Raw genomic sequence first — 26,564 nt, 5'->3', positions numbered from 1 at the left:
CTGAGGCTTACATACAACTGCTTCCAAGTTACCTCACCTTGTCCTTTTGCTCAATTCCTAGTAATTAGTTCCTGCAGGATGCCATTTTCTAATGACTTTTGTTTTAAATATGCTTCAGCTTTCTATTCTTAGCATCAAACAAAATGCCTTTTAGACAGTTATGTACAGGACACTAACAAAAGAAGCAAGGATCAAATGATTGTCTTATTTGATAAATGATAAACATTTTCTGAAACATTTTTCTCACTACATCATCCAGGCTGGCCTTGAATACATGGCAATCTTTCTATCTCATACTCCACAAGATGGAATGATAAGAGTATATACCACCATGCTGGGCTAAATTATACCAAACCAGTAACTTCACATCTGCAATTTTTATGAGGTAGTTTCAAATTTCGATTGAAGCTGGACAACACTCCATAGGTCATTGCTTAGCAGAGCAAGAAAATAAATACAAGTAAAGACAAAATTTTGTAACCACAAAAGTTCTAGTATCTTATCAAATCACATTTTTTTAAACTTGACTTGTGAAAACTAAACATCTGGGGGTAAGTCACAACAAAAATGATCTTTTATCAATAACTCAACTCCTTTCTGTGAGTATGTGTACATGCAGAGACCAAAGGACCACTTGGAGTGCCTTTCTCTGGCACCATCTACACTGCTCTTAAAATTTTCAGACACTGTCTCTCACTGGTCTAGAACTTGCCAAGCAGGCTGAACTGGTTAGCCAGTGAGCCCCTGGGATGTGTCTGGCCCTGCAATCCCACCACTGGGTTTGTAAGTACATGCCACCACCCCCCTAGCTGGCCTTTTTTGCGGCGTGTGTGTGTGTGTGTGTGTGTGTTTCGAGACAGAGTTTCTCCATGTATCCCTGGCTGTCCTGAAACTCGCTCTGTAGACCAGGCCGAATTAGAACTCACAGAGATCCGCCTGACTCTGCCTCCCAATGATGGGATTAAAGGCATGTGCCACCACTGCCTGACATCCTGGCTTTTTAAAAAACAGGATTAAACTCAGGTCCTCAAGCTGGCAAGGCAAGCACTTTACCAACTGAGCTTTCTCACTAGACAGACCTCATACTTCAAAATTGTTTTAAAGATTTACTTATTTATTTGTGTGTGTGTGTGTGTGTGTGTGTGTGTGTGTGTGTGTGTGTAGTTTTATGTGCATCACATGCATGCAGGTATCCTCAAAAGCCAGAAGAGGGCATCACATCCCCTCAACTGGTGTACAGTTGGCTGTGATCTGCCTGCTGTAGGTCTGGGAGCCCAACCTGGATCTTCTCTGAGATGTTAACTTACTCCAAATTACTAAAGTTTTCTTCTTAAAGTAGATCCTTCATCAATTTAGAAGGAAATGCCAAAGTTGCCAAATTTTTAACGAGAAAGTTGATTTTCCATAATAAGGAAATACATTTTAAAGAATTTTCTTTTGTAGTATAACTTTAATTCTACTCCTGTAAAGTTCCTATTTTCAAAATACTGAAGAAGCAACAACTTATTTTTCTGATTTTTGAGATTTGGGCCTAAAAATATTTTAAAAATTTCCTTCTAAACCTAAAACAAGCTTCTCCCTAAAGCAGAACGATGTGACAAAATAAAACTATAGAAAATATAATGTGGGGCTGGAGAGATGGCTCAGTGGTTAAGAGCATTGACTACCTTTCCAGAGGACCCAAGTTCAATTCCCAGCACCCATATGATAGCTCACAACTCCAGTTCCAGGGGATCTAACACCCTTATCCAAATATACATGCAGGCAAAACACCAATGTACATAAAATAAAAATAAAGTAAATTATCAAAAAGAAAATATAATGTGTTTTGCAGAACCTCACAAAGTTTTAAAAGTGTTTTTTTCTACATGTATGAGTGTTTACATGAGTGTTTATGTACGCACACATATTCACGTATGACTGCGGATAAACTGTATCTGTGTACAAAGGTCAGAGCACAAGCTTGAGTGGTGGCCCTCATCTTCCCCTGTATTTGTTACCGTCTCTTTACTGTTTGCAGTTGTGTGGAGCAGGCTAGCTGGCCTGCAAACTTCTGAGGATTCACGTGGGTTCTTCTCACCAGTATGGCAATCTCCCTAGCTCTCAAGTTTCTGTAACAACTCTCTAGACTTTAGCTGCATCAGAAACTCAAATGCTCCAGAGATTTTTTTTCTTTAAAGTAGGAGTGCTTGCTTACATTGCCCCTTTTTAAGCATCTTTTTCTTCAAGTCATTCCTTTTTCTAGAAATTCTCCTAAAATTGTCAAGTACAATAATATATCCTGTTACAATAATAAAACAAAACAAATAAAAACCCAGGCCATTCTAGTAACTCCAAGCAGAAATAAGTTTCACTGGGATCCTATAAACACCTATAAACATTATAATCTACAAAATATGGCATTTTCCTAGGTATTGACGTTTGCTTTCAATTGCTGTGATGAAACACTAATCAAAAGCAACTTGGGGAGGAAAGAGTTTATTTGGCTTACATTCCCATGTCACAGTCCAACATCGTCCATCATCAAGAATCCAGAGCAGGAACTCAAGGCAGGAACCTAGAGGCAGGAGCTGATGCAGAGGCCATGAAGGAATGCTGATTACTGTCCTCATGGCTTGCTCAGCCTGCTTTCTTATAGAATCCAGGACCTGTAGTTGGGACCACCCACAGTAGTCTGGGCCTTCCCACATCTATCATCAATCAAGAAAACATCTCAGAGTCTTGCCCACAGGCTAGTTCAATGGAGGCAATTTCTTAACTGAGACTCCCTCTTCCTAGACGGCTCCAGCTTGAGTCAAACAAACAAATACAAAAGTACTACATTTGATAGGAATTAGAATTAACTTTCATCAGAGCACTTAGGACAAGTGGAGACAGAAATCACCTTAAGGTAATTCATCAGACATTAATAGTTCCAATGTTACTCAGAATGTGGAAATACAAAATCACTGATTTATTCACTCATAACATATATTCACACCTACTATGTACAGGTATTTACTATGCTGCCCATCCTGTATCAAATAGCATAAGGTATATATTTCAATAGTTTCAGAACCTATTATTTTTGTTATGTATTTTTTAAAGTAAAATATCCCCTTCAGCAAATTTTTAAAGACTCCACAGAACAAGAAGAACAAATGAAAACCCAAACACAACAGAAAGTCTTAAGCTTAAAAACTTCTAAAGCCAAATGGCTAATGACTTACTTTGGATCTGGCGGTCCATCTGACAGTGGTTTCATTGACAGCTTGCACAATGACCTGAATACTAAAAAGGCATCCTTTTGTAAAATGTGGGAAAACTTAGCACCAGGTGAAGGTCCTGAAGAATTTCCAGATTCCTAAACAAGTTAATATACCATGAAAATGAAGACATATCCCAGTGTAAATCCTTTCAGCCTTCTAGCATATTACTCAGTTGATCCTGATGTGGGATTTTTCCCAACTGCTACAAGAAGAACCTGAAGTGGAATCTGACACACTGATCTTTGATGTGCTGTTCTCATACCCAACACTAAATTAATACCTTCAAAATATGTTCTTTAAAATATTTCTTCTTTGGCTGGGTGGTGGTGGTGCTTGCTCCCCCCCCCCCCCCCCCCCCCGAAACAGGGTTTCTCTGTGTAGCTTTACACCTTTCCTGGAACTCTCTCTGTAGACCAGGCTGGCCTTGAACTCACAAAGATCCGCCTGCCTCTGCCTCTCCATGAGCCACCACCCCCCCGCCAGTGTTGGTGCTCGCTTTTAACTCTAGCACTAGGGAGGCAGAGGCAGGCTGTTCTCTGTTCGTTCAAGGCCAGCCTGGTCTACAGAGCTAGTTTCAGGACAGTCAGGGCTACACAGAGAAACTCTGTATCAAAAAACAAAACAAAACAAAAATAAAAAAAATTCCTTCTTTGATATTAAGAATACTCTTAAAATGTAACCAGTTCATATTTTTTAATCAATTCTGGTGGACATAAGACAATGGAGTAATCTTTAAAATCTACTGGTGGAGGTCAAACCAATCATGAAAATCTCTAGAATCCCTCATCTTCAAACATAAAGACCAGAAACACATAAAAAACAGAGAAGCATGAAGAAGGACTGTCACTCCCATCCATGCTGACTTCTCTGTAGCTCTGAACAGAGACTCAGATAAAATGCCCTATATTCCTAGGTTTTTCATTGTCCTATGATACTGTAATTTTCCCATGAATATGTGAAAAGACTGTTCCTCTTAAATGTAACTTCACTAGGGGTGAGGGGTTATAAAGACAGATGAAACACAACTTATAGCTGGAATGTAGCTATTAATACATCTTAAGTGAACAAACTGCTCTAAGATGTAGCTATGAGAAAGAAAGAAATCCACTCAAAACCCAGCCTTTTATTCCCAACAGCGGAAATCAGCCAAAAGCATCAGCTGGGAAGACTTGCTTGAGATACTGGCAGACCATTTCTTTCTTCCCACTTCACCCCATATATACCTGAGTATCATTGGAAGAGACAGACAATCTGTCATCAGGTAACGATGGTGTGTATGCGACGGAAATCGGTGTTCCCGGGATCCCATTGGCTTGAATGTTCTCACCGTCACTACCATCTTCCATAGCTCCAATGCTGCCATCTGGACGAGCACTTACAGCACTCCCTTCTCCCATATCTAAAACGGTAAGAAAGATACTCAAGCATATGTGACTAAACCAGAGTGTACTTAAGAAACAAGAGTATCTAAAATGAAACAGTGGCCAAAAAAGCAAAGTGAAATACATATTGGCACTGTTAAAAGGTAGTGTATTTACTACAGTGCAAACATGCACTTGGCATGCTTTTCAACATGGTCTATAAGTGGCACAGGGAATAAACATACTTGATGATGGAAGGATATTCCAGATGTACATAGGCAGAGGCCTACTTTTAAAGTCACACTAACTCACTAAACTGAGCTCTGATGAATGCTACCCACTGAGAAGTTTGGCTGAACTTCAACTATTATCCATTTCTTCTCAAACAAATACTCAATTCTTTTGATAAAGGTCAAAGGACTACAAATAAAGAGATCAAATACATATCAGTATAGTATACAATGACTGTACTGAGATTAGGTCCTGGACTTTAAAAAAGGAAGAAAAGAGCATCAGAGGCACATTTTGGGACAAGTGAGAAAATTCTTAAGTATATTAGATATTCTTTAAAAGGTGGTAATTTTCCTAGGTGTGAAAATAAAATTGAGGTTACATATGATAATGTTCTTATTTAAGAAAATATATTATATGGGCTGGAGAGATGGCTCAGCAGTTAAGAGCACTGGCTATTCTTCCAGAGGTCCTGGGTTCAATTCCCAGCACCCCCATGGCAGCCCACAACTGTCTGTAACTCCAGTTCTAGGGAATCTGACACTCTTATGCCAATGCACATAAAATAAAGTTAAATTATTTTTTGAAAGAAGAAAATATATTGGATCTGGGCATTATATAGGTGTGAAATGTCATCATGTACACAACCAATCTTCTAATGGTTCATTATACATATATGAGGTGTGTGTAAAGACATAAAGCAAAGGTAGGAAAATATTAGTGAGTGAATTCAGGTAAAGGTGCTCATAATCCCATTCTTTGAATTTTTCTCTAGATTTGAGATTTTTCTGAGTAAAATATTGCAGAACAATCAAAGAACTTTTACTTCCTAGTCTATATCTGTATGAGGTTCTGGCAATGTTTTATGGTAAAACATCAGACAGTACACATCTTAGTGTTTATAAGTCAGTCTCTATTGTAATTGTGGAAGGCAATACAAAATCAACATGGCTGTGTTACAATACTTTACATATACAAACAGGTGGGGCTGGAGATGTTCAACACTAGAACACTGGCCTAGACTGCCCCAGGACCTAATTCTAGCTCCAATACTCTCCAAATAAACAAAAATTGGCACATAGCTTTTAATTTGCTAACCCCTGACCTATAATGCACTATTTTAAAAGAATATACAGGCACAGAATACTTTTCCTTTTCCTCTAACTATAAAGTTTTAAACGTCCTATACTTTTAATTAAAAATCCTAATACCATAGTGTCTTTGTTTTTAGTCCATACATTTTCCTACTGGATAATCTTAGGCTTCAACTACCATTTTAAATGGACAGACACCTGTGTTCAGGGCTTAGCCTCCAGCTGGCCCTGATGCTCCTTTAGGAAGTCACTGGTGGTGTGCTTATAAAGACTGTCTTGTCATGCCCACCCCCTTGCTTCCTGTCCCTTAGGAGGTGAGCTCTTCTGTCTGTCCCACCACATATTCCCCAGCATGAGGCTCTGTCTCACTGTGGCCTGGAAGCAAGAGAGCCAAGTAAACATTCCCAAAAACTCCAACTGTGAGCCAAAGGAATTCTTTGCTCCTCCTAAATTATTCCCTCCATATATTTGTTATTGTGACAGAAAGTCTCAGACAAAAAATGAGGACTAGGAAGTAACAGCTGCTGTTCTGCAGGGCTCCTGGTGTAATTCTTCAGGGTGTTTGCTCCCCAAACGGTTTTATATCTAAGGTCTAGAGCAGGGTTCTCAGCCTTCCCAGTGCTGGGACGCTTTAATACAGTTTAATACAGTTGTGGTGACCCCAACCATACAGTTATTTTGTTGCTACTTCACAACTGTAATTTTGCTACTGTTATCGTAATGTAAATATCTGTGTTTTCCGATGGTCTTAGGTGACCCCTGTGAAAGGGTCGTTCATCCCACAGTGGGATCATGACCCACAGGTTGGGAACTACTGGCCTAGAGTATTGTAAGCAAAATATAATGGCTAATTCGGGTGGGAGGTCAGAAAAACAGAATGCTGATAAAGGAGTCACCAGTGAAGACTGAACTTGTGTGGTATATCAAGAAACATCAGGAATCGGCCTAGAAGCCAGTCATGCTACAATGTGGCAAAAAAACCTTGCCTACATTTTGTGTGTGTCCTGCAACTTTGTAGGATGTAGAATTTATAGGGCAGACTAACATGGTGGAACAAACTTCAAGCAGCCCGGCAGTCAAGCTGTGGCATAGTGATTATTGGACGCCTCTAGTCAGGGTGCAATGAGAATTGAGAGGAAAAAAACGATATAAGGGTTTGAAAACTTGCAGTTTGGCCAGAAAATAAGCATGGGCAAAGAAGCCACAGAGGGCGGTGGCTAGCCCTAGATGGCTACTGTGCAGCGGCAGGCAGGACTCCTGTTTGTCCTGATGGCTGCACCTTTTCCGTGCCCCCAGTCCTCCCTTGGGAACGGGAACGTTACACAGTTTGCTGTCTGGACTTTAAAGGACTCATGGCTATAGATCTGTCTTGGTGAAGACTTTTAAACAATGCTGCAACTGTTACTACTTTGTAGACTCATGGAATTTGACTAAATGCATTTTACATCATGAGATATCCACAGACCTTTGGGGGCAAGGAGCAGAATGTTATATCTAAATATGAAATGTCCCTCACAGGCGCATGTGAAGAGTCAAGGTCCTGAGGTTTGGTACTATTTCTGGAGGTCAGTGGGGACTGGTTGGAGGAAGCAGTCACTGGGAGATCTGTCCCTCCCTCCTCCTCTTTGCTTCCTACCTGCCAGGAGATAAGCTGCTTTGCTCCACCACATGCTTGCTCCACAAGTTTCTGCCTCAGTTCAGCCCAGGAACAATAGAACTAGGGGGCTCTGGACCTAAACTCTCAAAGTGTGAACCAAAGACGCCTTCCCTACCTCTAAGTGACTTTCTCAGACACCCACCACAGTGATATAGGTTCACTAACATAATGTACCAGCAGCACATGCTCTCTGTTTAAGAAAAAAGTGCTAATTTCTACTGTGTGTCTCATATACTTGACCATACAGATAGATAACCTGAAGGTCAAATTCAGTATGTCAAATGTAAGTATTAGTACTTTTCCCTAAGTAATTTCTATACTATCACTTAATTCTGCCAGGAGTATATCACTAAACATCTAATGTATCGAGTTTTGAAACTAGGAGACTACTGATGAAGAAAAAGAGTGGTAGGCCTATGGCTGATCTTAGAAAAGCATACTTTATGTATTGTCCTTTGGCTAATTTTTGGTATATTGTATTTTAGGAGTGTTTCTATCCAGAGCTGATCAAAGTGGTGACTAAGTCCAAATATTTGTACAAACAGTTTACACTACGGTGAACCAACTTTTGTTTTAGGAGTCTGGAACTTTAGTGCATGCTAGGCAAAAAGCTCGATGTGACAGCACTTACAACCCTGGTCTGGAAGTCTCAAATCTATATTAAACATTTTGCTAATGCTCCACAATTTGATACTGGAGGAATTAAGAATATCCCAAATGACTTCACTGGATGAGGACTCTTGAAAATAGATACCTGAGGGGTTGGGGATTTAGCTCAGTGGTAGAGCGCTTGCCTAACAAGTGCAAGGCCCTGGGTTCAGTCCTCAGCTCCGCCAAAAAAAAAAAAAAAAAAAAAAAAGGCTACCTGGCTCCCTCTAGACTTTACTTCATACATCTCACCTATCTTTTCCTTGAATGATATTACTCTGTACCTTTAGGCCATAATAAAACCTAACAATGGAGAGACAACTCTTACGTTGAGTTGTCTGTGAAGTACACTGGGAAGCAACCCCAGAACCTGTGACATACTTGTTTTTTCTTCTTTAGCTACTTGGCTGGTTACAAAGTCTGTTATCTTACTTACCATTCCTGCTTTATTTCCACTCTTACTATAATTAGATCAGACTCCTGTGATACAAGTCTGTTACAGCCTTCCTTTTTTCAGACCTGGTTTCTTAAAGTAAAGATCTTCTTATCAAAAGTCTCAGTTCTAAATCTCCAATGCTGATTCATTTTGTCCTGGAATGAAGTCCAAAATCCTAACCCTGGAATGTATAACCCTGTTAAACTGCTTCTGTGATTTCCCCATTTTATGACATCATATATATTATACCAAATCACCACTAATACATCTAATCATCCCTTCCAGTACATCAAATGCCATTCTTCCACACCTGCATGATGCATGTCATCCCCTTATGTGTTACCTAACATATGAAGTCCTGCTAGCTCATTTTAAGTAGAAATCATTAGTTTTTTTTTTTTCCTTAAAATTTAACTTCATTGATAATGGAATGTAACCCTGTCCTTCTTATCTACAGACATTTCACAATCCCTGTTCTTGAGTGTGGTCCATCTTGAGTTAATGTCTGTAGTCCCTTACAAAGACATACAACTGTGTGCAAAACATTAAGAATGTGCTAGACCAAACGATGAATGGGAAAGATAGAAGGTGATCACATGAAGGCTGCTCCTGGAGCTTTAGTAAGGAATGAAATATATTCTGAGAGTGCTATAATGGTAAGTCAGTAGAGCTAAAACAGCAATATTCAAATCTATCCTATGCATCTAATATTATTTCCCAGACTGTTTAACAGTCTTTGCTTACCCTGTTCATGTCATCATGAATTGAAGTGTCAATGGATTGACCTCAAATCTGACCCTTACTACACTAATACTATTTATGTGAAGTGCCTAACAAACTTGACCATACTGAGTATTTTAGAGTGTAATTTTTGGTGAAGTACTGATCCTATGTTAACTGTAGCCTAGCATCTAGATATTTTAAGAAACTGTGATTTCATTCAAATGTAGCAGTGAATAGCTTATGATCTCAACATTCAGGAGACTGGGGGGCACAGCTGTTCTGCCAACATCTGATGGCTGAAGCAGGAGGATCACAAATTTAAAGCTAGCCTGGGCTTTAAATCCAAAATACTGTCTCAGTACAAAAACAAAAGAAAACAAAAAAGAAAACACGTTTTTTTCTCCAACAGATACAAATCACTGAAAACCCAAACACTAAGTATTTTCATAAGTCTTAGCATTTTCAGGACATTGGAAAATACACCCTTGCCCCTTTGCTACCTACAACAAAAACAAAAACAAGAAAAGGAATCAAGTTCCAGTGTGGTAAGGAGGAGGGTTTTCATGGCAGATTCTAACAGAAGCTAGAGATATAGTCAAAAATGTTTAAATGTGGTAGTTTCCTTTCATCTGTGGCGCTGCTCTTCACCTAACTACCCAATTACAACCGCAATCTAAAAATATTATTACAGTAACACTGAACAGTTTTACACTATGGAGAAAGATGTTTTTACTAGTTTGCTAACATACTTCAAACAGCGATGCTCTGACCACAGGGCATGGGAAGGGCATCACAGCTGTGCAGCTGTGCTTAGGAAAACGAAGGTTTGATACTATCTGGTGGCTGAAAGCAGCCACTGTCGATCTTAGAAAGCATCCTGCACGGATGGGGGAGGGGTATACTGCATCTGGCAGACATATACATACATACGAGCATTAATTTGAGAATTGATTAACTTCACCCCTTTGGTTTCTCATTAAAGGTTTTCCACAGTCAGATGAAATCCTTAAAAAAAAAAAAACTAATTTCAACTAAAGTACACTACCTCCAACAATGATGTTCACCATTTCTTCTACAATGCTCTGGACAATATCATGTGGCTTTTCCTCACATTCTCCATCATACAATATGTCATTTTTAGATAATGCTTTAAAAGAGAAAAATTCAAGACAACATTATTTTAACTTTCTAAGAAACTTTACCAAACATATATAATGAAACATTTTTGGAAAAAAATTTTGGAACAATATCTTGTTAAATTTTCAGAATTCATAATCAAGACAATATAGTATTTTTCAAATTCAAGCCCATTTTAACAAGGTTCTATCTGATAAGTTATTAAATTACTGAGAGTTCACAGATTGTTCCTATAAAGACCCAAACTCCTAACAGTACTCTGAATGAAGCATTTTTATTGTTGTGTGCACATTAGTGTGCACTTGGTACATACATGTCTGTACTAAGACTTATCCAACATCTGATAACTGAAGCTTACATTGATATAAATATCAACAACAGTACATTTTATTATAGAAAAATAACTGAACAGACAGAGATTGAGCCATTTGGGACATCACTAATGTTTTGCTTACTGTTTCTTCACAAAAGAATCTATATTTCCAATGTAAAACTGAATTAATGCTAAAAAATTTATTTCTCAATTTAATAAAAATGAAAACAGGTGGCAGAACTTCTGAGCCGCTGAAGAAAACTTGATGGAATCCAACAGCTTGTATACATGACTACGGACAAAAAGAGGGTCACACCTGGGACTTTGAGGTGCTGAAAGTATCTCAAGGTGGTTCAATTAGCACTTTAGGATGCTCCAGGCACCTGGCAAACACCTCCCTATAACAAATGGCAGTCTAGTAGCCAACTTTTCTATCTGCGGGTTACAGCAATGTCTCCACTGTTCCCTATGCAAGACCATTATAAAGAATTATGACTTAATGCTGTTTTCCCAAAGCCTGTCCTCCGTATAATTGCACTGTTTTTATTTTTATTTATTTCATTTTTTTGGTTTTTCGAGGCAGGGTTTCTCTGTAGCTTTGGAGCCTGTCCTGGACTAGCTCTGTAGACCAGGCTAGCCTCGAACTCAGAGATCCACCTGCCTCTGCCTCCTGAGTGCTGGGATTACAGGTGTGCGCCACCACCGCCCAGTGGTAGGTTTTTTTCCTACCATTTCTAAGCTTTCATTTCTGTGCTGCAGTTTGCTAAAACAGCTTGAGTTTGAAAATTGTGGCACTTGGGAAGAAGAGGCAGGTGGGTCTCAGTCTGGTCTACAGAGTGAGTTCCAGGACAGCCAGGGATACACAGAGAAACCCTGTCTCGAAAACAAACAAATGAAAAACAAAAACAAAATTATAATTTCACTGTGAGTAAATATACAAAGCTACTATCTACAAGTATCTAAAAAACAGTACATTAAAACTTTCATGTAAACTGACAGAAATGTGTAACTGATTAATATTTATAATGCACAAGAACTGCCTAGAGGTTAGCTATTATGTGCAACTTCACACAGCTAATGAAGTTGTGCTCTAGAACATGCACTCTAAACTGAAGGTTTATTTACACCAATTGTTAGAACAATGCCTTCATGGTCAAAATAATCATACTACCTTACTGATAATCCTGCATTCTATAAGACACCTACAGTGGTGTCTTACACATGGCACGTGTTATTTGTAATAGCCCATGTTATTTCTGTTGAAAATTTTCCATTTTTTCTAGCTAGTCATTTTTATCCACTAGAACTCAACTAGAGCATCACTGCCTTCTCTATGAAGGCACTTCACTCATTCTCCTCAGCCTAACGCCCTAGGCATGCCTCTTCTAGGAAACCTATTATACAGAACCTGTTCATGCTCATCTAACCCACTGGGGGCTGAAAGCAGCAAACACACTAAAAGCAATAGCTATATCTACCATCTTAACCCCAAATTCTAGCACTCAGAACACAAAACACAGAATGCTCAACATGTTTGCTGAATGTATAAATAAATGAAGAAGAAATAAGATCCCATTTGTGTCAGAGATCAGCCCTTTGAATCCACTCCTTTAAACATGGAGTAGAAAGTATGAGCAATTTTGGCAAAAGCAGTTCAGACAAAGCATATGGATTCACCAGTTGGTAGCTTACCTAGTGTGAATGGCTGGTTTGCCTAAGGTAGCCTTTTCAAATACAGCAAAAGGAAGACTGGGGAAGACAGCTCAGTCAGTAGAGTGCTTGTCAGGAAAGCATGAGGACCTGAGCTTGATACTCAGAACACAAAAAAGTGGCTATCAGCACGGCAGAGGCAGAGGCAGAAAGATCTCCATGAGTTCAAGGCCAGCCTGGTCTATATAGCGCATTCCAGGCCAGCCAGGGCTATAAAGCACAACTGCCTCAAAACAAACCACCAGCCAGGTGTCAAAGGCAAATGCTACTCTTGCCTTAACCAGAGAAGACCTTTGCAGGAACACATGACTATATTAGGTGCTGACAATAAATGGAGATTAAATGCTGAAATATAAATAAGACATTTATACCACTTCCTCTAAAGATCAAAACTGTAGACAAGGGACCAGAAAAATGTAAGAACATAGAAGAGCTACAGAATGCTATCTTTCTAGGCATGATACAGCCATTCCAATCACGGACTCAAAGCAACTGTACTTGCCTGCGCACAACCAGCACAAGGATAGGCCTATTAATGGCCAACCAGATGGGGGAAGAGCTCAAGAGCTGTCCATCCCTCAGGCCTAACTGAACTAGTGATCACTAATAGATTCTTGACTGGGGAGTCACTGCCATCAGCTAAGTACTCACTAGTGAGCCTACTAGACTCCAATGGACGACCCTGTTTAAACACACTGGGTCACAAAACAAAACAAAACCATGAATATGGAAAAATGAGGTGAGAAGTGAAAGTGATCAGAATTACATGTATACTTGTAAACTGTATGGTGGTGTATACTTGTAATACCAGTTCTGGGAAGTGAAGACAGGCAGATCCTTGGGATCACTGGTCAGCCAGCCCAGCCTAACTTGTGAGTCCCTATTTCAAAAATAAAATAAATAAAATGGTAGCACTCAAGGGATGATACTTTCAGTTGGCTGCCTTTTTGCCTCTACACAAGCATGTACACATACACATCCATTTATCCCACACTGGGCTCTAGAAAACATAAAAAAGTCAACAGCTGAGTTCTTTCCTCAAAGCAAAGTAAAAACTGATTTTAGATGATGTCTAACTAAGTCCTATCTATCCACAACACAGGGCAACACAATTTCTATCATTTTCAAATCAGGATAAGGGAGAAACAAAGGGAGTAACTCAAACTCTCTAGTATGCTGAAAGAATGAAGAGAAAATGATGTGTGTTTAATTCTATAGAAAAATTTATGTAACCATTGGCTTTTATGTCACTTTAACTTCTCTCACATAGAGAATGACACAGGACTAGGGAGTTGGCTCAGTGGGTAGATCAGCTGCTGTATAAGCAAGAAGAACGGACTCAGGTCCTAGAATGCAGGAAAAGTCACTAGTCTGCAATCTCAGCTCTCCTACAGTGAGGTGGGGGGTGGAGACAGGGACCTCCCAGAAGTTCCTGGGCCAGTCAGTCTGTCTTAAGTAATATGGAAAGGCAAAGACTGACATCCAAAATTATTCTCTGACCTACACACATGTACTGTGCACACTTGCACTCACTCTTACAAACAAATCATGCACATACACACAGATTTAAAAAAAGAAAAATTTTGAAAGAGAACATCAACCTTGCTAACTACTATAAAAGATATAAAAATACTTTAAATGAACTTTTTGTATGTAATTTTGTTAATCAAAAGTTTTTACATTTAATTTTGTTACTTTTTTTTCTGAAATAGGTTCTTGCTGTGTAGTTGAGGCCAGCCTCAAAGTCATGATCTTCCTGCCTCAGCCTCCCAAGTCCTGGAATTACAGGCATGACACTTCCTAAACCAATAATGGCATTTTCAACCATATTCTAAAAGCCCTTACTGAGTAGATTTTTTTACTATAAAACTAATGTGAAAAAGAAGACTAAAGCACTTAAGTAATTCTGTAACAGAAAGGTAACTCTCTTCCAAAGAAGTCTGTAAGTCATACTGCTTGTGAGATGCTAATGAATATACAGTATCAGATATTTTGCCGGTTGAAGGGCATTAGCTTTACCACTGATAGAGATGATCACAATTATCACAAAGTATCCGATAACCATGAAGTCGTTCTTGCCACAGTTCATCAAAAACTCATCCCACTATTGCCCTTAGCATGCTAGCACCCCACAGCCCCATCTCAAGATTACTTTCAGCTGCAGTGGCCTGATCAGCTTCTGTCTGTTCATTTTCTGCACTGGAAATATCAGATCCATTTTCAGGCTCTGTATCATCTTGGAGACTTTTATCCATATCATGTGTATGGGGATCAAGATCCCCTTCATGTTCTTGGGATAGATGATCAACAGTCTGAGGCGGCAAATATCTAAGCTGAGGTGATTCAGGCTCATGATGGCTTACTGGAGACTGTAACAGATGATGATGCTGCCGGTGCCTTTCTTTTTCCATTTGTTTGGCTTCTTGTAACTGGAAAGAACAAAATGATTTCCAGTATCAGTAAAATAAGTAGCTTGAAATTCACCTAACTATAAATACTTTATATAATGTATCCTTTCTCTCTGGGCTTAGGAATTATAGCCCATCAGAACCAAGATAAAATATACTAAAAGAAACAATGTTACTCCCTAGAAGTCTGGAAATTGGTGCATTTGGCTTTCACTTTTTACTTTGTGTGTGTGTGTCCACATGAGGGAATGCCACATGTGTCCTAGTGCTCATGAAGGCCTGAAGATGGTCTTGGATTATGAGCCTTCTGATTTGAGTGCTGGGAACCAAATTTGAGTCCTCTGGAAGAGAAGCGAGTGCTCTTAGCTACAGAGCCATCTCTCTACATCTTGTATTTGATGTCTGATGCTGAGAAATGTACTATCTAAACAAAATGAAAATAATTTTAATGCTGCCAAGTGGTAACTGGATTGTTGCCAATAATACAGTTACCTAAAACCAAATAAAAATCCCACAAATGAGAATGGAGTACAACAGACACACACTTTTCCACATGTCTTCTCTCTCCTCTCTCCCTCCCTTTCTTGCTACTTCTCTCCTACCCCCTCCCTTTTGTCTGTGTGCCTGGAAATAAAGTATAGAAAGCTACACAAGAAACATCTACGTGGGGAGGAGATTAGGAAGTGAAATGGGAAACAAAGGGTAACGACTTTTCAGTACATACCCTTTTGTAACATGTTCTGACATCATCATATCAAACACCTTTTAAACAGTGTATTAAAAAACTATACTTAGCAAGTAAAATTGCCATGAGGGCTTACATCATTTTGCCCAGTCATCTAGAAAGCACAAAAATAATTGTGCCAATCGGTTTGAATTTTATTTTAGAAGATCTGTCATTTTTGTGTATATAATACTACCTCATAAACTGGCTCACTTAACAAAATGCTAAAACAATCAAGCAGGATCCCAGTATTCCATCTTTTAGAACTTTATTTCTCCCCGCACATTCTTTCAGTCTTTATGAGTTGATATGAAGGATTATCACAGGATTAATTTCCACAAAGATAAATTTTTACAGTATCAAATAATATTTTACAATCTTCAGCAATATTTCAAATTACATAGAATTATATAAATAAAAGTTATATAAATAAAACTGAATTAAGTGATTCTAATGTCTAAAAAGTAAAAGAACCTTATAATTAATAGTCCCACACTCATACTTTACAAATAAAGGCACTGCTAGATGCCCCGTCAAAATGAAAACACTTCTGAGAGCAATACTTCAGCATGTGCAGCTTGCTAGTATGGGAGGGTCTGAGAACATCCCCTTTCAACTCAGTGCAGCCGTGCTACCAGCTCATTCATAAAAGAATCAGTGATGCTCTCAACTTCAACGAGAAAAGCTTCCTTCTGTAGTGGGCAGTGGTTAGTGTGGAGACTCATCCGGGAGCTCAGAGTAAGAGACTGTGAGTGCCCACTCCTAAATGGAACAGCTATGCCAACCTCTCCCATCCAGGGCTGAGGGAAGTGGGAGTGGAGAGAATGTAAGAGTCAGAGGATGGAGAGAGTGCTATGAAATGCGTCTTTCAGATCCATGGGGCCATTGCTCTCAACTCATAGCAGCTACAGTTCCCTGCAGAACATGTACAAGATCAAACCATCCAGCACTCTAGCATGAATGAAGAAGGGCTTAGGAGCTCTGCACCCAGCTGAGAAACTATTGGCAACTAATGGCTGCTAGGAAAGAGAGAGAGAATATATATATATAGTGTTGTTTTGTTTTGTTTTTCCAAGACAGGGTTTCTCTGTGTAGTTTTGACACCTGTCCTGGATCTTGCTCTGTAGACCAGGCTGGCCTCGAACTCACAGAGATCCGCCTGACTCTGCCTCCCGAGGGCTGGGACTAAAGGCATGCGCCACTGCTGCCCGGCTGAAAAATACATTTTCTTCAGAGATGTGGCCACTGGTAGGCTGCCCATGCTCCAGTGGATGTCCCCATACCCATGTGACTGTTGGTAACAATAACTGGACTCACTATTTTTTTTCTAAAGGGGGAGGTGAAGGAGAAGTAGGCAGTGACACATGAAATGAAGAGGAATGTGTTGAGGGGAAGGAATGGAATGGGGATACAACCAAGAGGCACTGTGTACGTGTATAAATTTAAAGAACAACAACAATACCAAAATGAAAATAAAAGCCAGATTTCCTGCTGTTTAGACAAAGAAGTTATAAGTAAATCAAGGGAGAAGGCTAAAATGAACTCTCTGGTGTTGAACGGGAATTGGAAATGTCAGTATAAACATGTGGCTTTAAATATATACAAATAAAAAGGTCACACATAGGTGTAGAGATAGGTGGAGGAGAGACTAGAATACAGGCATATTTTCTAGCTGTATTTGCTCAGAGAGCCAGAAGCAGGAACTCAAAAACAATGAACACACTAGTTAACTTGGTTAAGTTCCAGATTATTAAAAATGAGTACAATGAGAGCAAGTGACTCTGTGTTCAACATAGCTGGGACATCCATATCATATCCATCCTGGGGCGCTATGAATGTCAGGGAATCAGCACTAAGAGCTGTCCTCTGAACATGACACAGCCACTGCACACAACAACTCACAACAGCTGTGGTTAGCTACACAAGACTAAGCCAGTCAGATTCCAAATGGGATGGGTAGAGACTTCTGAGGCATTACTCTTAGTTGAGGAGCTACTGCAATTGGTGGCTACTGGGGGAGCAAAGGTCCTGTTTCTTTAGGAATGGGGACTGGAAGTCTGTCCCCAGGCCCCAGGGTACAACCATTCCAACTGACAGCATTCACTGAACTAACTCAGTGTATCAAATAACCACGAAAGGACATAAGGTTGGGAGGAAGATACGATGGGGGGTCCTGAGAGGAGCTAAGGGGAAGAGGTAGATTTCACCAGGACATACTGTGTGTAAAGTTTCCAGAGTATGGAATATTCCTTCCCACTGTGCGAATACATGTCACTGTGATTAGTTTAATAAAGGTGCTGACTGGCCTATACCTAGGCAGAATAAGGTTAGGCAGGAGAACCAGACTGAGAGAGAATGCTGGGAAGAAGGGCAGAGTATGAGGAGACTCCATGAGATGCAGAGCGAGTAGAATGGGAAGTAGGTACATGAGGTAAACAAGTCTTAAGACAAGCACATAGATGAATAGAAATGGGTTAATTTAAGTTATAAGAGCTGGCTAAAAACAAGCCTAAGCTATTGGCTGAGCCTTTATAATTAATTAGTAAGAAGTCTCCGGTTATTTATGAGTGGCTGCCACAGCACAGAGAAACTCCACCTATAAAAGGGTATTTTTTTAAGGAGCATGAGGTACTCATCTTATACATTCTATCTGTGAAATTAAAAGTACATCTTATCTAAAGTCAAACAAGTTAGTAAAACTAAGGCTAAGACACACACAGGAATCGCCAGGCCCTACTGTACACAAAAGACATTGCTACAGAAACCTGAACTTCACTGCAACTACTCCCAATGTCTGTGGGGTTCTCTCTCCTTTTAATACTCACTGCTTGGTTTTCCATGCGTGCATAAAACATCTTAAGATTTCAGGATAGATATCAGGTTACTATACATAAGATAGAATAAAGACCCAGGAGTAGTTTTGACTTGAATAACTAAATAAATAGGACAATTAAAAAAAAAAAGAGGACTCTAATTGATAAACAGAAAAAGAAGGAAACAGAAAAACACCATCAAGGAAACAACAGAGTAAGAATTATTCACAAGATCTACTATTCAAATATACTAAAATGGGATATAAAGGGAAAATAAAGATGTTTGTATTTTCCTAAACCACCTTCCAAGATGTCCATTAAATGCCAAAGAAAGATTAATAACTTCACACCAGAGGAACCTGACAGATACATTCTTTTTAATGTTTTACTTTTATGTAACTGGGTGTTTTGCCTGTAATATAATATGCCTGTGCAATACAAGCAAGGAGGCCAGAGGAAGTTATAGAGTGGAATTAGAGTGGTAAATGGTTGTGAACCAACATACAGGTGAGGTGCTGGGAATCAAACTCTGGTCCTCTGAAAGAGCAGCCAGTGCTCTTAACAGCTGAACCATCTCTCTAGCTCCCGACAGAAACATTCTTAACCTAGTGATCAAGGTTAGTATCACTAGTCAAAAAAGGAATCAGCATTAGCTTCTTGATGTAATGCATGTAAAGGACACATTTCTAGCAAAATAAATGAATGAATAAATAAATGAATAAATAAATAAATAAATAAATAACCTTATTCTAATCATGAGACAATAGACAAAGCAAGATTATGAGAAAGACAGCAAAGCTGAGGCGTTGTAACAGAATGGAAAAAACAAAAACCAACAACTGAATATAATGTGGGAATACTAGGTCAGCTACCAAAACAGAAACCAGATATTGTTGGCAAGATTGATGAAATCCGAGTAAGGATCTACACCAGAGTTAATTCTGCTGTTGATGGTAAGTTATAGTTATACTGGCAAGGGAAGCAGTAAGCCTGGGAGGTGGCACACTGGGTACAGAGCTCATTAGGAAAGCATGAGAACTAAGTTTGGGTCCTTAGAATTTACATAACAGCCAGGCGCAGTGATATGTGTCTGCAATTCTAGTGCTGGGAGGGTAAATCCAAACAGATGCTGAGGCTGACCCTATCTTAAAAAGGGGTTAGGGGGCTATAGAGATGACTCAGTGGTTAAGAGCACTGGCTGCTCTTCCCAAGAATCCAGGTTCAATTTCTAGTGCCCACATGACAGCTTACAACTGAGTGTAGCTCCAGTTCCAGGGGATCTGACACCTTCACACCAATGCACATAAAATAAAGTTAAATTATTTTTTTAAAAAAAGATAGCAATTGATAGAGAAAGACACATGATGTCTTATACTAGGGAGCATACCACCATATACCACATATACATACACACAAAATGTAAAAACAAAACAAAAAGCAGAAAGTCAAGGGTGGAGGAGAAATATCTCTCACTTATTTCTGCAGTCTTTCTTTAATTAAGAAGACCTATGCAATAAGATGCAAAACAAAACAAAGAACCAAGGTAATTCTGTAGTTCTTAATTTCTTTCCAATCAACCTGAAGTAGTTTCAAAGATAAGGAAGTTCACAGGCCTTTAATGTATAGAAGAAATAAAATATCCTTCATCAATATAAAAATGGTCTTTCATTTTAAGACTTAATGAATCATTTTATACTTGAACAGATCATCTTATCTAAAGTCAAACAAGTTTGTAAAACTAAGACTAAGACACACACAGGAATCACCAGGCCCTACTGTACACAAAAGACATTGCTGCAGAAACCTGAACTTCACTGCAACTACCCCAATGCCTGTGGGGTGGTTCTCTCTCCTTTTAATACTCACTGCTTGGTTTTCCATGCGTGCAAAGATAACATTTAGCATCTGAGTAAGAGTAGCTTTGGCTGTTGTCTGATTGATAAGATTTTTGCTGGCTAGATAGATATTGTAGCATGTTCTCACAGCTTGCAAGACTGTTCCTTCGTGGATTTCTATGTGTTGTGATGTTACTGCAGTAAGTAAAGCCTTTAAGAGAAAAGAAACACAAGTAATTATGCATCCAGAGTTTAATCACAAAAATATATATTTTCATTTCAAAATTAAAATTTTCAGAAACAATTACTACTTTAGGTAGTAATGTGTATATATTTCTACCCAGTTTGAACTTGTTACTAGCTATTAAAATAGCTGAGGCTTTCACCATCCTGAAAGTAGTTCTCCCAGAGGCCCCTCAACTCCAGAACATCCTTTAGCTAAATTTCATTAGAAATAGAACTCTTTGTTTGTTAAATGCAGAGTATTTACATTTCATCACAACTGAGCACAGATATGTCTCATAAACATAGTATCGATACATAAATATACTATCTGTACCACAGTTGTAACATTAGCGACTAGAACATAATTAGTTTTCTCTAAAAGAATTCAACCATCCAGGTTCATTACAGCACAAACCTGGATGTTTTTGAGCAGGTTCAACAGGTGGGTGGGCACAAGAGAATACTGGAAAGCTGGTAGACAAACAGTACACCTAGTGATACATGGGCTGAAAAGGAAGACTTCGTGGGATCTCACACACAGAAAAAATAAGTAAGGTCACAACTTTATGAATCATCTTAGAAAGATGGTTGATGTAAAAAAAGCAGAAAAGCACAGAAAACTCGTGAAGACCCCAGGGATTTAATCCTAACCAGGATGGCCTAAAGAAGAGAATCAGAATGTAGTTTTCCTCTAATGAACCCTTGGCATAAAACAGCAAATCTCATATGAATTCTAAACATTACCCCAATGGTCTATCACACCCACAATGCACAGAAAATAACCTTCTCTAATATTTCTAAGGCACAAAGCTTCTGGTTTTAAAAGTATACACATTCTGATTTTAAAATAACACACCCATTTTATATAATTAATTACCTTTATTATCTGCAACTGAACTCCTTCATCTGTTTGAGGACCCTGGAAGCAGCCACATATTGTTTCAATAATTCTATCAATTAATTTTTTGCCTGGTGTCGTACTATCTGGAGCATTGCCAGTCAGGTGCCCGTAAGCAATAAGTTTCTGAAACAGATATAATAAAGCAGCTAGTCAAGCTAACTAATAAATACATTAATTGACTATGAATTAAAATACATTTGAATGAATATACATTAATTTTGAAACAAAAACACCAAGGTGTAATCAAAGCCAAAGACTATACCTTTTTTTAGTTTACTAACTAAAATTGGATAACTATTTGTAGCTGGAATAATCACAAGCACAGATAACAACAAAACTATTAGGCAATACTTTTAGAATGCCAGGCTTAAGAACAGTCTGCGATATATTAGAACTGCTTGCTACTTTCTTTGTAAACAAGGTTTTACTGACAGCTTTCTTTTCGGGGTGGGGGTGGGGGGACACAACCATCTTAACACTTTCAAATGACATCAAATCTCTTTCTAACTTACATCATCAATTTTCATGAAATCTAGTTTCCAAATACTGGCTGAAAAATCTTGGAATTTTCCATTCACTATTACCATTTTAGCTGGGAAGGCGACTGGACATCAATAATGCTAGTTTTCCAGTGGCAGCAAGGTTAGAAATCAGATGAATTTATCTTTAACCTATCTTAAGAACAAGTCATCTTTTCTTGGCTACTAAGTTGTTAGCTGAAAATGTACAACCTCCAAACAGTGACAATACCTGAAAACAAACACAAATACTCGGAATCTTGAAGAATATCTAAGATGCTATGTCTCTGTATATGAGAATAAGAGGGGGAAGAACTCATGACTATTTCTGACATTAATGAATGCCATAGATGAGGAAAATGGTAAGGTGAACAGTGTCAACATCAAAATGCTGCATTCTATAAAATAATAGGGCTTTAGTGAAATCATTTCCAAATGATGACATAAGTACAGTGGTGCATGCCCGTGGGCCTAGCTAATTTAGGAGCCTGAGACAGAATGACTGCTTGAAACTAGGAGTTCAGGACCAAACAAGGAACACATGAAGTGCCCATCTCAAGAACTAAACATACAAACAGTATTATATCACTAATGGAAAGAGAGCAAATAAGCACTTTTAATAACAACCTTAGATTTTGTTTGCTAATGGATTTATTAATACTAGCCAGAAACATCTTTTTGAAACTACTGTCTATCTGGAATATAAATGACTATTTTGTTTCTTACATCAAAAAGAGTATTCAAGGCTTTTACGGACATGTCTAAACCACCAACTGTGAGTTAGTAGAAATACACTGAAATAGACAGCTTTAGATAGCACTTTATACACACCTGCAAGCAGTCTAGAGATGTACTAACTATGCGGGGACACTTGGACTGGCATGCCAACTCAAAAGGTAAGAAGTACTTGTCTGCTTCAATGAAGTTCGTCTTGGATTTCACTGGTGGGAGGGTGCTTGAACCAGCTTTGGCTTCTCCATGAGGAGGACTAAATAAAAAGGAGAGTTTAATTAGAATATCACATCTACCTTCATGATGACAAATTCATTCAGAAAAAAATCAGTTATAGGAGGACCCTGAGGAACCACTTCTGTGTCCTTCTGTATTCACAAGGAAAGCAAAGCCTAGCCTAGCTAGAGGTCAGCCATCTGCCACAGGATGTACAGCAGTCACCTCAGCTGCCAAACATGAAATGGGATTGTATGTTTTCGAAGATCACAAGGTCCACTGAACAAACATTTCAAAGGACCTAACACAGTATCTGGGAACTTTAAGCAGCCATGGACTTTGCACATGCCTTTATGCTGACGTACACATCTGAATTACTTCCACTCTGTTCTAAGGAAGCCAACGTGGTCAAACAAACCTAGTAACTTTTTCTAAATAAACATTAAACTCGCCAAGAAAAGAAGTTAAAATATAGCTCATGGTATTTCAGAAATGTCTAATTTATATGAAGCTGTTTCTTAAGAATTATTTTTAATTTTATTACAAAGATTACATAAAGAAAATCTGTAATGCTAAAAATACAGATGATTATATTACTATTTTGGCCAAGACTGACAAGTATACAAATTAATTTTATAAAAGAAATCATACAAACCTTTGTTTCTCAGTTTCAACTTTTATTTCCTCTGGAGAGAGCAAAAAGAAAGAAAAGCAAACATTAGCACAAGAGAGCAGAGAGTTCTCTAGGTGAGTTGATTACAGTCTCCAGAAGCTCCTTTGGGACCTCAAAACCAAAACTGCAAAAATATAAATTCAAAAGAAAATCAGGTTCTAAAATTTTGTTTCACCTAGCTATACAAAGAACAGATCACAAAAAATGTACATCAACAGAATTTTAATTACCAAATCATCCCCCACAAAAAAACCTACATTAACCAGAAGTACTAGGAACAAAATACTGTAATCACAATATATCAGGTACATGTGTGCCTCTCAGGAAGATTATGAACAGAATTCTAACATCTTGAAAATGCTTATATGTGTTGATAGTAACTAATTTTTCTAGTTAGGGCTATTACTGAAGAAAAAACAACTATAAACATGCATGCCCAGTTTTTAAAGTTAATCTCTTAACCTAGTATGCAAAGTAATATTACAGTATTTTCACACCGCTTTCTTTTCTTTCCCCTCACTACTCTTCCTTCCTGCCCCCCTTCTTTTTCTCCCACAGAAAATCCTCCCTTCTGTTTTCACTCTACATGTATTCCATTACTTCTCTCCTCTACTTAGAGATCCTTTCCTTCATCGTCATGGCACTCCTTCTAGCTTCACCCCCCCTCTCTCCCCCTCTCTCTCCCTCTCTCTCTCCCCCTCTCTCCCTCTCTCCCTCCCTCTCTCTCTCTCTCTCTCTCTCTCTCTCTCTCACACACACACACACACACACACACACACACACACACCTCTGTAGGTAATGTTAGGATTCTGCCCTCTACACACACACACACACACACACACACACACACACACACACACACACACACACCTCTGTAGGTAATGTTAGGATTCTGCCCTCACTCCAGTTCAGGGGCTTGCGTCTTACATCATCAGTGTGCGCTGGTGACTATGTGCATCAAAAGCTGGATGCAGACTCCACCCTCTCTCTCTGCTCTGCCCCCCCCTCCCCATCTTTCTCTCCAGGCCTGATTCTCCTCTTTCCCCTCCCCACTTTCCTAATAAAGCTCTGAAAACTAATATTGGGTTCTGTTTCCCACAGTTGCAGCCTGAGTTATATTACTCACACCAGTACCCGCCTAGGGGGGTCGTTGGCTGCATACCATGACACAACACATTCTATTTTGACGAAGTATAGGATGCTGTCTGGGCCCCCTGGGGAGGGCCCTCCAGTACTTACGCCACATCCCTTGCCTTTATCATGATGACAGTTTGGGTAATTTGTGCTGTTAATGCCAGTCCGCCAACTGCCTATTCTCAAGGACGCTTGAAATAGGAGCCTGGGATCCCGTTTGTTATTTTAATTTTTTATTTTTCTCTCTCAACACTGCTGCCATGGGACATAGGGGCAGATACCAGTAAATTTAGTTGTTTCAACCCTGACGTTTCACGGGAATTATCTAACTTCTGCCAGCAAACGACAGATGAAAAGAGTTGCCTCATCCCCAAGCTCTCTACCCAAGCTCTGAACCCTTCTCCTGCTGCATCTCTGATTCTTCCCTGCCTTGGGCAGCCACTCCTGTCTGTCAGACTTCCACTCTGCAGTAGGGGCTGGCTGCTTCTGCTGCCTCTCACCTTTACTCCTCCCACTCGCCCTCAAGCTGCCTGAGAGGCACAGACGTCTGAAAGCAGGCTAGCTAGGATCCATGCAAGTAAGTTTACAGTGATCAGGATGGCTCTTCAGCCAGAGATCAGTTTACAGCCTGCCTCCTGATGGGTCTTCCTAAAGCTATCCCCAAGCCAGCAGATATCAAAAAAATCCATCTGTTGTCCCCCAGACCTCCCTGACATAGGACTTTATAAGCATCTGGAGAGCAAGGCTCCTGACCCCACAGGCAGAAGTTTCAGCTGTGGCATTTAAGGTATACCAGGGGAGAGATGAAATATGCCTGAGAACAGAATTGCCAAGTGCTGGCACACGTTGGCTCCTGAAAGCTTCTGGGTCCCTGTTTTAAGTGCAGGGGGAAAAAAAAAAAAAAAGCCACGTGGGCTAGTCCGTGCACTGCCAGGCCATCAATTGAGCCTTGTTCAGAGTGCCACCTAGAAAGACAACTGGTCAGCTGACTGCACCCATGCACCCGGGGCAGAGGGACAGACAAGGACCTCCAGCAGACCTCTAGGCTTGGCCACAGGCTCGTTTGCAGGGAACCCAGAGCGCAGCATGGAAGTGATCCTTTTTTTCCTTCTGGATACCAGAGCCACTAACCCAGTCCTGGGAGTTTTGGGGTCTCAACCCTCCTCATTTCCCTACTGTTGGTGTAGGGAGGACAGCCTTACCCCCCTCACCAGATTTAATTGTACTTTCAGGGTTACTCACTGGGAAAAGATTTCCTGCTAAGGTGGGAGCTTTCACTTCATTGCTCCCTCCTTCTGCCTCGCTCCAGACGTGTCAGCAGTGCTTCTCCTCCTCATGCACACAGACAGACAGGGCCCTGCTCTCTGCCTTGTCCCTAATTCCAAAAATGAGTTCTCACCCCACAAGCTTTTCTCTTCCTGGTTCCATCTTCTAATTAACTGCTCAGCTAATGGTCAAAGGATCACCACAGAACTGGAGTCCAGAGATCATCAAGTATACCAGCTAAAAGGTATTTACAGCCCCAGACCCAAAAATGTCTGGGCTCTACAAAAGTAGACTTTAATATAAACATGTATTACTGCTAAATGCTCTCAACAATTGATCACCTGTGTTTCCTAAATGCTAAACTAACACAGGAAACAGGTGCCTTAAACAAACTACCTCTAATAAAGCTTGTCTCAGGTAAAAAATTAAGCAAAGTACTAAACACTACAAATGGTCACTAATTTTCCCATGGCTGCTTCTTAACATTCAAAATTTTTCCCAAGAAAAAAACCATCTGGACAGGTCGGATCTACTTCAGGCTTTTTCTGTCTCACCTGCATC

General features: G+C 39.5%; 1 protein-coding gene across 1 annotated transcript in view; it reads right to left on the bottom strand.

Annotated features, from left to right (window-relative positions):
- Arfgef1 (ADP ribosylation factor guanine nucleotide exchange factor 1) overlaps nucleotides 1-26,564 on the bottom strand; it is a 96,914-nt gene that overhangs the window by 51,511 nt on the left and 18,839 nt on the right. Inside the window, 8 exon segments of the mRNA XM_036177258.1 lie at nucleotides 3,210-3,343; nucleotides 4,472-4,647; nucleotides 10,444-10,545; nucleotides 14,711-14,987; nucleotides 20,370-20,549; nucleotides 21,441-21,587; nucleotides 22,814-22,970; nucleotides 23,586-23,616. Coding sequence (XP_036033151.1) covers nucleotides 3,210-3,343; nucleotides 4,472-4,647; nucleotides 10,444-10,545; nucleotides 14,711-14,987; nucleotides 20,370-20,549; nucleotides 21,441-21,587; nucleotides 22,814-22,970; nucleotides 23,586-23,616 — 1,204 coding nt within the window.

The sequence above is a fragment of the Onychomys torridus genome, chromosome 2 (assembly GCF_903995425.1).
Source record: "Onychomys torridus chromosome 2, mOncTor1.1, whole genome shotgun sequence".
Taxonomy (NCBI): Eukaryota; Metazoa; Chordata; class Mammalia; order Rodentia; family Cricetidae; genus Onychomys; species Onychomys torridus.
The sequence above is the reverse complement of the archived record's forward strand: the minus strand, read 5'-3'. Positions and strand labels throughout refer to the sequence as shown.